This window comes from Equus caballus, chromosome 12 (genome assembly GCF_041296265.1).
Source record: "Equus caballus isolate H_3958 breed thoroughbred chromosome 12, TB-T2T, whole genome shotgun sequence".
In the NCBI taxonomy this organism is placed as follows: Eukaryota; Metazoa; Chordata; class Mammalia; order Perissodactyla; family Equidae; genus Equus; species Equus caballus.
In genome coordinates, this window is record NC_091695.1 from 26,587,290 (window position 1) to 26,601,724 (window position 14,435).

Genomic DNA, 14,435 nt, shown 5'->3' on the forward strand with positions numbered 1-14,435 from the left:
TTGGTTCTTATAATTGTCAAAGAGAACAATTATTCTGTTCTCCCCCATCTTCCTTATTTCCTTTTCTGAATTGAGACTTGAGTGACTTAACAAAATGCTTATGAATTTGGGGCTAAAGAAATACTAAAGTGTCAAAGATGCAGAGAGTTGGCAAAGACTATGCCAACAAGAAGAACTTGCCAATTGCTCCTCCTGGCAACATCCCAGGTTTTTGTTTTCCCTGTGATTTTATTTGCTTTTAAAGAGGGGGGGGAAAGAGAGACTTAATGAAACTCCTGACCCTTCCCTAGGGAGGGCAAACTTAGAAGACATGATGTGTCTTGTTGAGGTCTTTGTGTAGAGTCCCCAGTGTGTCCTCCTGGATAACGTAGATCAAAGCCTTGAGTTTACAAAGCACCCTTCTTCCAGGACATGGCCACACTGATAAGGGCATCAATGGGTACAGTTTCTCATATTGTTCTGACTGGAGAAAAGCCAGAGACATCTCACTCCTCAAGCAACCATGCAGAATGCAGAGCTGGGATTCATGGTTTTTAGACTCCACCAAGTGGGTGTCTCATAGGGCTCTGGAAGCTGGGACTGGGACCAGGTGCCTTGTTAAGAATCCACATAAGCAATAATTGCCTTTCCTTAGAGAACACTTTAGCCATCAACTGGGGACTTCAGAGCTTTTGTAGCACCTATTAGTATCTTCTCCAAAGGAGATTTGCATTGGAGCCAGGAGCCCATGGGAAGAGGCTGTTCTCCAACCTCTGCCATCCCAGCCTGCATTTGAACAAAAACCAGGGTGAAGAACGCATCTTAATCAGGTTTACCAAGTCATGGAAACACAAAGATTAAGGGAAGAGAGAGAAGGTGCTTGACCGATCAGAACTGACGAGGGACTTGAGGATGATACGGTACAGGGACTGACATTCAGGCAGCTATGACATTGTTGTCCCATGTTGATTCAGTATTTTTTGTATATGAGGGAAGGGTGGGGGGAGTGGGAAGGACACTGAGGCCTGGAGAGATTAAGAAACTTACTCAGGGTCATAACTGAGCAGGTATGGAAGAACCACCCAGACCTCCTGCTGACCATCACATTGGTGTCTCCTCTACACTCTTAGGATGTTTCTCTCAGCAGTAGAAGAGAAATGACCTTTTAGAGACAAAGGAAAATTAGTGGGCAAAGAGAGAAGAGGACTGTCCAGATAAAGGTGAAGTGGAATTCAGGTGAGAAAACTGATCCTGAAAACTGATCCAGAATACTGGTTTTCTTGGTTCAAGCTCAATTCAGATCATCAGATCCAATTTCTTTTATTTATCATTTTCCCCAACATGGCAGACCAACACTAGAGTAGCTGCCAAAGTCTAATGCTTTAAAGATGATCAAATATCTTCTTTATCCTGCTGCACTGCAACTCTGCCAAATGACTTTCTATCCGTTAGCACAAAAGTCTCCATCAGCCTTCAGACATGAATAGACTGCAGTGCTGGTATTCATGATTGTCTCCTTAAAGGTAGACTTTTCCTGAGTCCTGTTGCACTGTTGGAGTAGACACGTGATGCATGTGAAATCCTGTTATGAGATAAATAGTGCTTCTGTGTGCAGTTTTATTCCTAATGACAGTTCTACCATTTACTAGCTGTGCAATCTTGGGTGTGTTATTTAAACTCTTTCTAACTCAATTTTCTATCTGTAAAGTGAGGATAATAAAAGTTCTTACCTTATAAAGTAGTTGTGGAGATTAAATGAGTTCATGTATAAATCATTTAGGTTAATTTCTATTATTAAGGACAATATCAGTTCTTACAAAATTTATTTTTGGTAATCTAGTTTTGGTAAGCTAAATAAGACAGCAGCTTTCTGTTAAGTAAGCACATTGTTAAGTTGAGAATGGAAAGGTAAACCCAATGATGGCTTATCACCTTCATGAATGTTGATGGATTTTAATGAGTTATTAGCCGTCATATATATATAAATTTCTTTTTGCTGAGGAAGATTCGCCCTGAACTAACATCTGGCACCAATCTTCCTCCTTTTTTGCTTGAGGAAGATTAGCCCTGAGCTAACATCTGTACCAATCCTCCTCCACTTTATATTTGGGTAGCCACCACAGCATGGTTGACAAATGGTATAGTTCTGCGCCTGGGATCCGAAACCATGAACCCAGCCACCCAAGCAGAGTGTGCTGAACCCAACAACTATGCCACAAAGCCTACCCATAGATATGTTTTTTTCTTTAAACATTTTCATAAAAATAATCACTTGAATGTGTGTACAGTGCCTTCTCTTTGCAAGGTGATTCATATCTCATTTGATAACTTTGTTTATTCCTCAAAAACATGTTAAGCTCTTACTCAGTGCTGAGCGCCAGGGGCACATGCCCTGACCAGGGAAGACAGACTCAAGAGAGACTTGCTGTAGGAAGTACTATCTGAACTGAGGTTTGAAGGTAGTGTAGGAGTTGGGCAGGACCCTGAGGATGGGAAAGATAAAGTGTTATGGAAGGAGAGGCCTGCAGACAGCACAGAGATGTGAGAGAACACAGGGGATTAGAGAAGCTGCAAATAATTCAGTATGGCTAGAGACAGTGTGGGAGGATGAGATGTGGCTGTGGGTGTGAGGAGTGAAAAGTAAGAAAGGGATGTGAGGAAGGAAGTAGGCGAGATCTCATGGAGGGCGTTCTCTGACATGCCAAGGAGTCTAAATAATATCCTGTCCTTGATGGGGCACCATGGAGAGATTTTTCACAGGGGGTGAGACAGGATCAAATGGAAGCCTTTGAAATACCACTCTGCCCACAATGAGAAGGAAAAATTGGCAAGAAGCAAGTCAGAAGGCAGGGAAAACTGTTAGTTACATGGCTGTTGTTTTGATCCAGGTGAGAGATAAAGAGGGTTTGAAACATGGGAGGAGCTGTGGTCATGGAGAAAAAGAGACAGAGTCCTGAGACTGATATTCCCATGGTAGGCAGGACCCCACGTATCAACTCCTATTGGAGCTATAGGAATATTTTGGGTAAGAGTGAGTAACTGACTTACAGGGACTCACACAGCTAGTTAGCAATCAAGATCGGAGAGCATGCATTCTTATTCTGAAATATTTACCAGTATTGGATTTCTTGCCATACTAAGTCGACTCTATGTCACAGAACTCCCTTGGTAGGAGCTGAGACTAGTCATCTCTGAAGCTCCACACAGCACTTGGCATATTTTATCCGTAGTGCATATTCAATCAATGTAAACTAGAAATACAGTTAAGTCTTATTTATAGCTTCCTAGCTTTCTTCTCATCCTCAGTACCTCTGGCTTCATGGAAAACAAGAACCTCACCTTGGTGACTGAATTCCTCCTTATTGCATTCACTGACTATCCTGGATGGACACTCCCTCTCTTCTTCCTGTTTCTATTTATCTATCTCATCACCTTATTGGGGAACTTGGGCATGATTATCCTGATCCGCGTGGATCTCCGACTCCACACCCCAATGTACTTCCTTCTGAGTCACCTCTCCTTCATGGACATCTGCTACTCATCTGTCACTGTGCCTCAGATGATGGCCGTGTTGTTGGAGCATGGGACAGTTTTATCCTACACACGCTGTGCTGCGCAGTTCTTCCTCTTCACCTTCTTTGGATCCATTGACTGCTACCTTCTGGCCCTCATGGCCTATGACCGCTATGTGGCTGTATGCCAACCTCTGCTTTACGTCACCATCATGACGCAGAAGGCTCGTTTGGGTTTTGTGACTGGAGCTTACATTGCTGGTCTCTTCAGTGCCTTGGTGAGAACAGTCTCAGCTTTCACTCTCTCCTTCTGTGGAACCAATGAGATCAACTTCATTTTCTGTGACCTCCCTCCTCTTTTAAAGCTGACCTGTGGGGATAGCTATACGCAGGAAGTAGTAATTATCGTGTTTGCCATTTTTGTCATTCCTGCCTGCATGGTGGTGATCTTGGTGTCCTACCTGTTTATCATCTTGGCCATTATGCGGATCTCCTCAGCTAGAGGCAGGGCCAAGACCTTTTCTACGTGTGCTTCCCACCTTACCACTGTGTTACTCTTCTTTGGCACCCTCATCTTCATGTATCTGAGAGATGACTCTGGCCGGTCCCCACAGGAGGATCAGGTGGTGTCTGTGTTCTATACCACAGTGATTCCCATGTTGAATCCCCTCATCTACAGCCTGAGGAACAAGGAAGTGAAGGAGGCCCTGAGGAAAATTCTAAACAGAGCCAAGTTGTCCTAACCATCACCAATCTTGGAAAATTCTGAGAATCACCTCTTATGCAGTGTTAGCATTCTGGGCACTCATTATTTATAGCATGCTCAATGCTTAAATGTATATGTCATGGTACAAGGTATAAAAAAGAACCAAAACTTTTAGTTCCAGAGAAAGAAAGGAAGAAAAGGAAGAGGCAGCCTGAGAAGAGATTGGGGTGCAATCTCTAATTTCCAGGACAATGGCAAAAGAATCTGAAGCTAAATCCTATGTAATCCAGTTGTGCACACCTCACTGGTCTGTGACTATAAAACAAGATTACATTTTTTTGGCAAAATTTTCTATGAAAGATTTCCATCTCATAGAAATGTTGAAAATAATGTATAGTGAACTCCCTATACCCGATACTTAGTTTCTGCAATTGCTAATATTTTGTTATATTTGCTTTATCACACATATACAATCTATTCATTTATCCACCCATCAATTCTTCCATCAATCTACCTTATTTTTTGATCCATTTTGAAGTGAGTTGCAAACATCGTTGTTAGTACTTTTCCCTCCTGTACACTTTAGAACGATATCATCGATTAGGATTCAATATTCAGATTACATTTATTTTTAATGATTAGAGTAGTAGTTTGATGGTCCAGTCAATAAAACTGACCCTTCTCAAAGTATTCCTCAGACTCTTGTAGTAGTTCACAGGTCTGTCTCACATGAATAGCTAAAAAGCGCCCACAGTAACATGTCTGTCTATTGTTATCGCCACCGGAAATATGACCTGATCTTTCTTCTACCTGTTCCAGCTCCCACTTGTCAAATCGTTTGCCTGAGAATCCATCTGGTGAATTTATATCATTCCCATTGCCCATAATAGCGTCTGTATCTCTCTGTGTTCCGCAGCAGTTCAGTCTGTATCCAAAGCCTCCCAGAGTCTGTTGGGTTTCTTTCCCTCCAGTTTTATTGAGAAATAACTGACATATATAAGTTTAAGGTGTACAGCATTACGGTTTGATTTACACATATTGTAAAATGATTGCCACAATAGGTTCAACTAACATCCGTCATCTCATATAGATACAATAAAAAGAAAAAAAAGAAGAGAAAAAAATTTTCTCCTTGTGATGAGAACTCTTAGGATTTATGTTATACATTATGTATATATTACATCCCTAGTATTTATTTATCTTATAACTGGAAGTTTGTGCCTTTGACCACCTTCTTCCAAATGCTCCTTTCCCCACCTTCTGCCTCTGGTAGCCACAAATCTGATCTCCATTTCTATGAGTTTGGTTTTTTGGTTTTCTTTTGTATTACACATATAAGTGAGATTATACAGTATTTGTCTTTCTCTGTCTGTTAACATCCAAAACATATAAAGAACTCATACAACACAATAGCAAAAAAACAAATAACCCAATTAAAAAATAAGCAAAAGATGTGAATAGACATTTTTCCAAAGAAGACATGCAAAAGGCCAACAGGTATGTCAAAAGATGCTCAACATCGTCAGTCAATAGGGAAATTCAAATCAAAACCACAATGATATATCATCTCATTCCTGTTAGAATGGCTATCATCAAGAAGACAAGAGATAATAAACGCTGGTATGGATGTGGAGAAAAGGAAACCCTTGTCACTGTTGATGGGATTGTAAGTTGATACAACCACTATGAAAAACAGTATGAAGGATCCTCAAAAAATTTAAAATAAAGCTACCATACGATTCAGCAATTCCCCTTTTGTGAATATATCCAAAGGAAATGAAAACACTAACTCAAAAACATATCCACATCCCTACATTCATAGCAGCATTATTTATAATAGCCAAGATATGGAAACAATCTGTTGGTTCTTGATCTTCACTTCTCTAACTGTAGGTACCTCAATCAAATCCAAGGCACTAGAAAGGAACAGGCCCCACCTACTCATCATTTTCTGTTCTTTCTTTGATCTTTGTTCCTGGAACTCAAGCTCTTTTTCTCCCTGCCCCTTGGATTTCCCAAAAACAAAGTCTCAGGTATATGAATGATATAAACCATGTGGAAATGTATAACCGTATCAACAATATTATGAACAGAGGATGATTCCAAACTCAGCCAGCCAAAAATGATGTGTCACACCTGGAATTCCAGTAATAGGACTTTAAATTGAAAGAATCAGATAAGCAAAGCATGGAACATTCATAGTGAAGGCATACAAAGGATATTCAACTTAAGATCACTTATAGTAAAATACTATGCCTTTAAATCTTCAAAGACTTTGTGTTTATTCTAGAAGACAAGATATACAATTTTCAAGAGAAACATTTGTTCCCTTTAACGGTGGTTTGTCTGGTTATTAAAACCCAGGCTGGAAATTTACAGTTCTTGTAAGGGGGATAGTTAATAAATAGTTCCTGTGTCAGTTGTGTTACAGGTGGTGGGAAAAGTTAAGGAAGTAGTTAGAAAGCTTGGATTAGTTATATGATGCTCCCTCCTGATTGAAAAAGACAATTTTGAGTCTGTGTGAATAAGAGTAGTATACTGAAGAGTTATTTGCTCTCTTAGAATCTGCCAGAAGGCAGGGAGTTCATGACGAATTGAAAGGGACTACTAAGAGAATGAGTTTCCAGGATTAAAGAGACAATTTAATGCCTTCTGATTAAATTCTAAGCAGGCAGTTAAAGACTTCTATTTTAGAAGAAAGGGCTAACTGAAAGATCTGTAGGAACTAGTGTCTACAAAGCCCCAGTGGGACTTCATTTACTTTTTACTCTATAAAGACTGCTGAGGGAAAGTTTAAAAAAATGCTTTCCACTTAAGTATGGAAGCAAAGACAGGATTAAATTAGGCAATTTTAAAGAATAGTTGATAATAGGGAGGTTGCCTTGTTGTAAATAGTGTTAGTATCTCCTTACATCTTGCTATATCTTGTGTTAAAGTCCTTCAATTAAAGCAAACTGTGATTGTTTTTGTTGAGTTATTTTAATGAAAGTCCTGTTTTAACAGAAAATATACAGCTGATGATAAATCATTCAAAAGTCCGCTTTTGGATATACATACTTAGGCAATGCTAGGCTACAACAACCAGAAAACACTATCTACTAGGAGGTTTTGAATGTGGCTCTAATGGCTAAAAGGAGAATAAAAAGGTCTTCTGGAGAGAGAATCTTGGATATCCAGCTCAGTAAGGGGATGGCAAGTATGATACCATACCCACACCCTGCCTGGTCTGAAGCCTGGCACTCGTCTGCACTTCCCCCAACTCCCTTCTCAAGTTTCTGCCAACACTGGTTTCCTCCAAGGAGACTCCACTACCATAAGCCAAGACCTCCAGGAGCTGTCCAAGAAGGGACTTGGTATCATGGCCTCTTTGGTGGCTTCAGGAGACTCTCTCACTTTTTTTGGCCCCAGATCTAAAATAGGGGTCCTGGACACCACATTGCTTGGTACCAGAGATGGGAAAAGAAAAGCTACAACCCTTCCAGTGGCAGTGCAAGTTGGTAGATATTACCTTACATTGGTTGCAATATGCCGTGATTTTCAAGGTGCCAAAAAGGGGTCTGATTCCCTCTTAAATCCCCTTTCTTTGCTTCCAATTCCTTTGCTTGAAGTTAGCCTGCTTGACTTTCTCTTCTGGAGACTGTAGGATATGATTGAAAGAATGCTGGGTGGTGACTGCCACTAACCAGCTGTATGTCCTTCCATAAGGGAATTCCCCATTCTATACCTCAATTTCTCCATCAGCAAAATGGGGGAGAGTTTAGAATAAGAGAATTCTGAGTCCCTTTGTGGTCTGACACTCTATATATCCAGGCTTTAACTCTATTAAAGTGTAAATTATTTGAGAAGAGAATCCTCATTATGCATTGCTAGCCACTTTCTTCAGAAGGAGACTGCGCAGAGCCCTCTCTGAGCACGGTTTAGGAAAGGGAGTGAGTACCCAAGAACTAGGTAACTGAGAAGTATGGGAATGGGTGCCAAGGCCAAGGAAGATGGAGTGGCCAGAGACAAACTTTCTACACTTCACATTGGCCCTAGGAATTTGGGCATAAAGCTTAAAGAAATCACTAAACAACAATCGTCTTTCTGATGACCACAAGATTCGCAGGTAGGATGTAAACATGAACTGTATCCAGTGGCAGATCTGCTTCCCGTGCTGCCTCTTGTGGCCTCCCCAAGTCACTGCTCAGCCACCACTCCTGTGGGATTTTGTGAGGCACAGTGGGAATTTCCCTGATTCTTCTTACCTTAGCATGTTGAAAATCTATTCTTTTGTGTTTCCAGAACAGCATCCCGTCTCATCTGGAAAATGCTCCTTTCTTTACTCTTGGTTCACACAAGTACTTCATTTCCCTGTAGATCCTGTCTTTCTGGTCTTCAGTGATTGACCCTGAGGTAGGCACCTGGCTAACATTAGGCTAATCCTGATACCCCATCCCTTGGCCTTATGACATCTGAGACCTTCCATAGGATTTTCTTTAACTTGGCATCGGAAAGAGTGATTTTCATCTCCTTTGTGGTGGAAAAGCTGGGACAAGTGAAATGTGGACACAACCAATGGAAGGAGTACGTTTAGGAAGAAAATAAAGCTGGTTTTCAGAGACAATTATGGGCATTGGAGAAATTTCTGATGTCATGGAGTTACCAGTCTCATTTGTCCCTGAGGTCTAGCCGCAACCTTGCCTGCCCTCCCCATGGTTTTGAGAATCTTGTCATGAATTCATCTGTGTGTTCAAGCCATCTTTTGTTACTTGTAACTAAGAAGCCCCCGTTAAGAAACCCAGGGACTCTAAATCATTCCCATTTTAGGCTCTCATTCTTCACATTTGTGAGGAGTTGGATTGGACCTTAAGTTCCTTCTGGCTACATCATTCTGGGAAGTTCAGGCATAGAAGCTCTGAGAAAACTTATAAAAGAAGCAATGCAAGAAACTTGTCTCAGGCCTGCATACCCCTGAGAGTATTAGGGGATAAGAAGGGCAGATACGCATTTTTAAATTTAGAAAAGAATCAAGATGAATTTGCTTGATTATCTGGTTATCTTTTATTTGGGGCCTCTTTTTTTTTTTTTCTTATTCCCAAAGCCACAGTATGTAGTTGTATTTCCTAGTTATAAGTCATTCTAGTTCTGCTATGTGGGATGCCACCACAGCATGGCTTGATGAGTGGTCATAGGTTCGTGCCCATCATCTGAACCAGCAAACCCCTGGCCCCTGAAGCGGAGTGTGAGAACTTAATAACCCAGACACGCGGCCAGCACCATGGGGCCTCTTCTGTATTTGAGAGAAATAAGGGACCACTGGGGAAAGTGCCAGTTAACCAGTTTTGCCTTAAAAAGTCATGGATTGGGAATCAAATGAACTGATATAACTGCTGACTGTCTTCCTATTTGGGGACCTTAGCCAGTTCACCTTTGAATTGGAAAGATGGGTTCATTGACTTCTAATATCCCTTTGGTTTTAGTATCTTATAGGAGCCTATAAAAATTCTGCAGTTCCAGAATGTGTAAAGTGAGGGCAGTTCACCAATGATGAACTGTTACAGTATGTTAAGTCCTTCCAAAGCAAATTTATGAGCAATAGGTGGTCCTCCGCCTTGAATTGGCATGAGATCCACATAACTATTGATGGGGAAAGACAGTATAGATGGATTCCAGGGTGACTGCTGAGGATATATTCTCCTTACACCAAAACCTGCAGTCCTTCCTAGGGCTTCTCCAGGCTGCTAGTCATGACTCCTTGGCTACAAAGAACAGATATCTACTTTAAAGTAGTTTAAGAAAAGAGCTTTTTTGGAAGAAGGAGGGTTAACCTCCACAATCAACTCAGATTGAGTTTTCCCCTTACCCAATTATTTGTGCTTAGAAAGGTGAGGCCATATGGGGCCAAGGTGGATGGTGAGTCCATTCTTTCACCATGGCTGTGAGTAATACTTAGAAGGAGCAAGGGCCTGGCCAAATACCCCCCAAATTTTCTACCACAATCTGCTCACTCTGAAACTTAGATTCCATATCTAAGCCCAGTCTCCTTCTTTCTAAAATGATAGAAAGAAAATACATACATAGAAGGAAGGATTCCTCAACTATTCCCAAACAGGGAGTTCAGAGACATCCTCATGAGGGTTTGTCGTGTAATATAGGAGTTAAGAGTGTGCATTCTGGAGCCGGACTGCTTTGGTTCAAACCCTAGCTCTGCCCCTTACTGTGGGAGTATTTGTGATCCACTTCAACTCTCTGTGCCTAAATTTTCTCATCTCCTTAAAGCAGGATAATAATAGCATCTGATAGGACTCCGGAGTGGATTAAATGAACTAATACAACTTTATCTATCTATCTAACAATCATCTGTCATCTTAGAAGAGTGAAGTGGCATATAGTAAGCCCCTTAAGTAGTCTTTGCTGTTATTGTCCTGTCCGATTTCCCTTTCATGTTTTTTTTTTTTTAAAGATTTCATTATTTCATTTTTCTCCCCAAAGACCCCCGGTACATAGTTGTATATTCTTCGTTGTGGGTTCTTCTAGTTGTGGCATGTGGGACGCTGCCTCAGCATGGTCTGATGAGCAGTGCCATGTCCGCGCCCAGGATTCGAACCAACGAAACACTGGGCTGCCTGCAGCGGAGTGCGCGAACTTAACCACTCGGCCACGGGGCCAGCCCCCTCCCTTTCATGTTTTAACTCAGCTCCCACCATACCCTGAATCTCCAAATCAGGAAATCAAAGTTAGTCAGGTCTGTAGGTCTTAGGAACAAATTTCTAAACTTCTTTTACTTTAGTTTGATAGATCTCGATACTCAAATGAAATCTTGATCTATACTCTATGAGGTTCATTCTTCTTCTTTTCTGGGGCTGGCCTTCATGGCGACTGAATCATCTTAATTATCTGATAGAGGTTGTAAATTCTACCATAGCTTCCTGAAAGTATGGTTCTGATGGCCTCAGCAGCTGATTTCACCTGGGAGTTGGGCGGAGTCACTATTGTTTGTGAAGCAGAAATGCAGGGGCTCAGCCATTGAATCTATTTCACAACTGAAGGAAAAGTTCTTTCTTAAAGGGTAAGACGTTTTCCTCTTTCACATCTCCTGAGGGATCCATCTGGAAGGATGCTGCTCTCAGCCTGGCCCCTTCCCAAATCCTTTCCCTGTAGGAGCCATTGCTCTGGGGGCAGCCAGTCTGACAGAGACTTAAAGGAGCCAGATCTTGAGATGAGTCATCAGGAGATGCCTTTTCTTGGAATGATTACTGCTTTGCAGTTTGGCATTCGGTCAGTTGCTGAGCTTTTTTAGAGCTGCACTGCCTAAGGAGCATCCTTCCGTAGGAATTCTAATTCTGTAGGATGGTAATCTGCTTTTAATGAAAAAGATGTTCTGTGGTCAAATATTTTTGGGAAATAGTAGGTTAAAGAAAGTTGACAAGGTCTTTTAATTATAGGATCTTATAGATCCTTTACAATGTTGATATGCAATATGATTTTCTTTGTGAAGGAGTATGCAGTGATTTCCAAACTTATAACAACAGTAAACCTATTTTCCTCCCTGGAATGTCTACCTAAGACACCTGGGGAAATGTAAAGCTTTGCAAGTTAGGAGCCCTTTGGCCGTGTTTCTCAAACATTGCAGTACTTTGTAATCACTTGGGGATTTAAAAAATACTGATGCCTCTTTTCTACACTCAGACATTCTAGTTTAATTGTTAAGGGCTACACTTTGGGCTTCAGGATTTTAAAAGCTCCCCAGGTGATTCTAATGCAGCAAAGTTGAGAACCACTGCACTGGAGTCCTCCTGTCTTGTGCCATTTTCTGAGTAGGCTTAGTCAACAGAGCACTTTGTTTTGCTATCAAGTAGCTGCACAGCCCTCTCGGTATCTAGGTTTTTTAATTTACGAGATGGGGAAACATCAAGCCCACCCCAACTATCTTAGGTCCCCTGTGAGGAAGGAAGGCACTGATGAAAGTTTGGAGAAATCATGCTCTTCAAGAACACACGTGTATTATTTTACTTTAGTTTACAGCACGGTGCACAGAGGGTCAAGCAGGACTAGAGTTCCCGAGAATGCTTCCCCAGGCACAATTATAGATAGAATACTTGCGGATTAGCTGTATCAGAATCACTTGGGCTGCCTGTTAACAGTGTAGATGCCTGCACCCCATGGCAGAGGCACTGCATCAGAATTAGTGGGGGTGGGGCTATAGTATTCACATTTTAAACAAACTCCCTGGGTAGTTCGTATGCACAGTGAAATTTGAGGACCAGTGCTCTGGAGGAGAGGTTGGCCACCATTAAAAATTTGCTCAGTTTGTCTGGTAGAAGTCTGTTTACGACCTGCCCACAGTTGTCTCTCCAACATTTCATCTTGTGACTCTCCCACTTGCACCATTCTGCTTCTGTCAAATGGTAAAGTTTCAGAGTCACCAATTACAGTGTGTCTTGGCAATGGGGAGCAAAAGCCAGTGCTTACAAAACAGCCTTCTTTTGGGGTCAGGGCATAGCCGGCTAGGACGGCATTGTGCAAAACCTTTGACAAAATTCCCAACTGAGATATAGGAAACTTTCAAAGAAATACGTTCCTTTTGGTACAAAGCAGGAGTGAGGCAAGACTAGGAACCAACCTCATCAGACCTTGGTGAATGATGGCAGGATGTGGGATAGGGCTTTGGGAGCTTGAAATTAAAGAGAAATTTTCAAAGATATTAGACACCTTGTTAGGGAGTCATGGGAAGATAAATTGCTTCTCTCTGGAGACTCACCTCAGGCGCCAATTATGGCACGATACTGGAGCAGTGAATATAAGAAGCAACACCGGCAAGGTCTAATGCTGCATCAGAAGCTCCAGGAGAGAGCCTGGTCCCCTAGCTGTGCTATCATGGACTTAGTCTGAAAGAAATCTCAGGAAACTCTAGCATCAGGGATGTATTGTTTTGTCAAGGGTAAGAGGAAACATAGAGACTCTATAAAGCAAGAATAAGAGAGATTCTGGAAGTGACCCCATAGCAACTAGGTTGCTATGAGTGTGGACACATGCTACATTGTTGTTTACTGAAAGGGAACAGAGACAAGGTAATTGAAGTCCAGAGAGGAAAAGTGACTTGCCTGGGGTCACACATCTAGTGTGGGTGAACTGGAACCCAGATTTCCTCTGGATGGGCAGGTCACTGGCAGAGGAAACAATAAACAAAGGAAGAAGGCAATAGTGAAGTGGAATTCAGGTGAGGACTGTTCATGCCCAGCTCATGGCTTCCAAACCTAATTTCTTTTCTTTGTTATTATCCCTAATAGGTCAGCTTGGTATTGGCCTGGCTGCTGGTGCACTGAGTAATCAAATATAATCAAAGCCCTCCTTTATAGCCCTGTTCTAGAACTCTATTAAGGACCCCAAGTCCATTAACCCAGATTCCTCCATCAGTGCTTGACAATACGAGGCTGCAGAAGTATTTCTGCTTTCAAGTGTGGATGCTGTTTATCAAACTACTGCTTCTATTAGGGACTGTGAGAACAACCAAGCAATGCTTATGGAGCTTTGGCGCTAAAAGAAGCTTATGCTTGCTCTTTTCATTCCAAGGTTAATGCTAGTACTTACAAAAACGAAAAACAAACAAAAAACCCTTAGTAAGCCAGCCAACTCTAATTAGGATAACAGCTGTTTGTTAAACATGCATGTTATTAGACTGAGAATAGAAATATTACAATAAGCAGAGCCCATTGCTGATTGCTAATGGATTTTTTTGGTTCGTGCTCTTTTGTTCATAGAATATAAATTTTCCTTCCTTAAAGTGTTCATTTAAAATTTTAAATGGCCACCATATATACGTGAAGTGCTTTTAACTTTCCAATGCACTTTTGCATCTGTTTTAATCTATGCATTAACTTTATCTCATCAGCAGGGCAGATATTATGATCCCCTTTTGGCAGAAGAGGAAATTGAGGTTCAGAGAGGTCAAGTGCCTTGCATAAGATCAAACAGCTAACTGGGGACAGAGTTGCAAATATAAGAGCTGACTTGTAAGTTTAGAGAATCATTTGCTCTCCATTCTTAGTATAATAGAAGCATTCATCACTTTTTTTTTCTTTTTAGTGAGATCTGTGTTTGTCCATTTCCACATTAGCCTGAAAAATTTGTTGAAGTTGAATGCCTATACATCAGAAACTCAATTTAAAGCTTTTTGCTTGAAATGACTTGAACTTCTCTTCAGGGATCCCCTTGCCTGGCTCTTTTGTCTTAGCCCTTGCAGGTAAATGGCTGAATGG

The 14,435-nt window shown here is 41.4% G+C and overlaps 1 protein-coding gene across 1 annotated transcript; it reads left to right on the forward strand.

Moving 5' to 3' along the window:
* Window positions 1–3,298: 3,298 nt before the first annotated feature.
* Window positions 3,299–4,234, forward strand: OR9Q1B (olfactory receptor family 9 subfamily Q member 1B). Its single transcript, NM_001391300.1, is given in 1 exon segment — window positions 3,299–4,234. A coding segment is annotated over 1 exon segment (936 nt).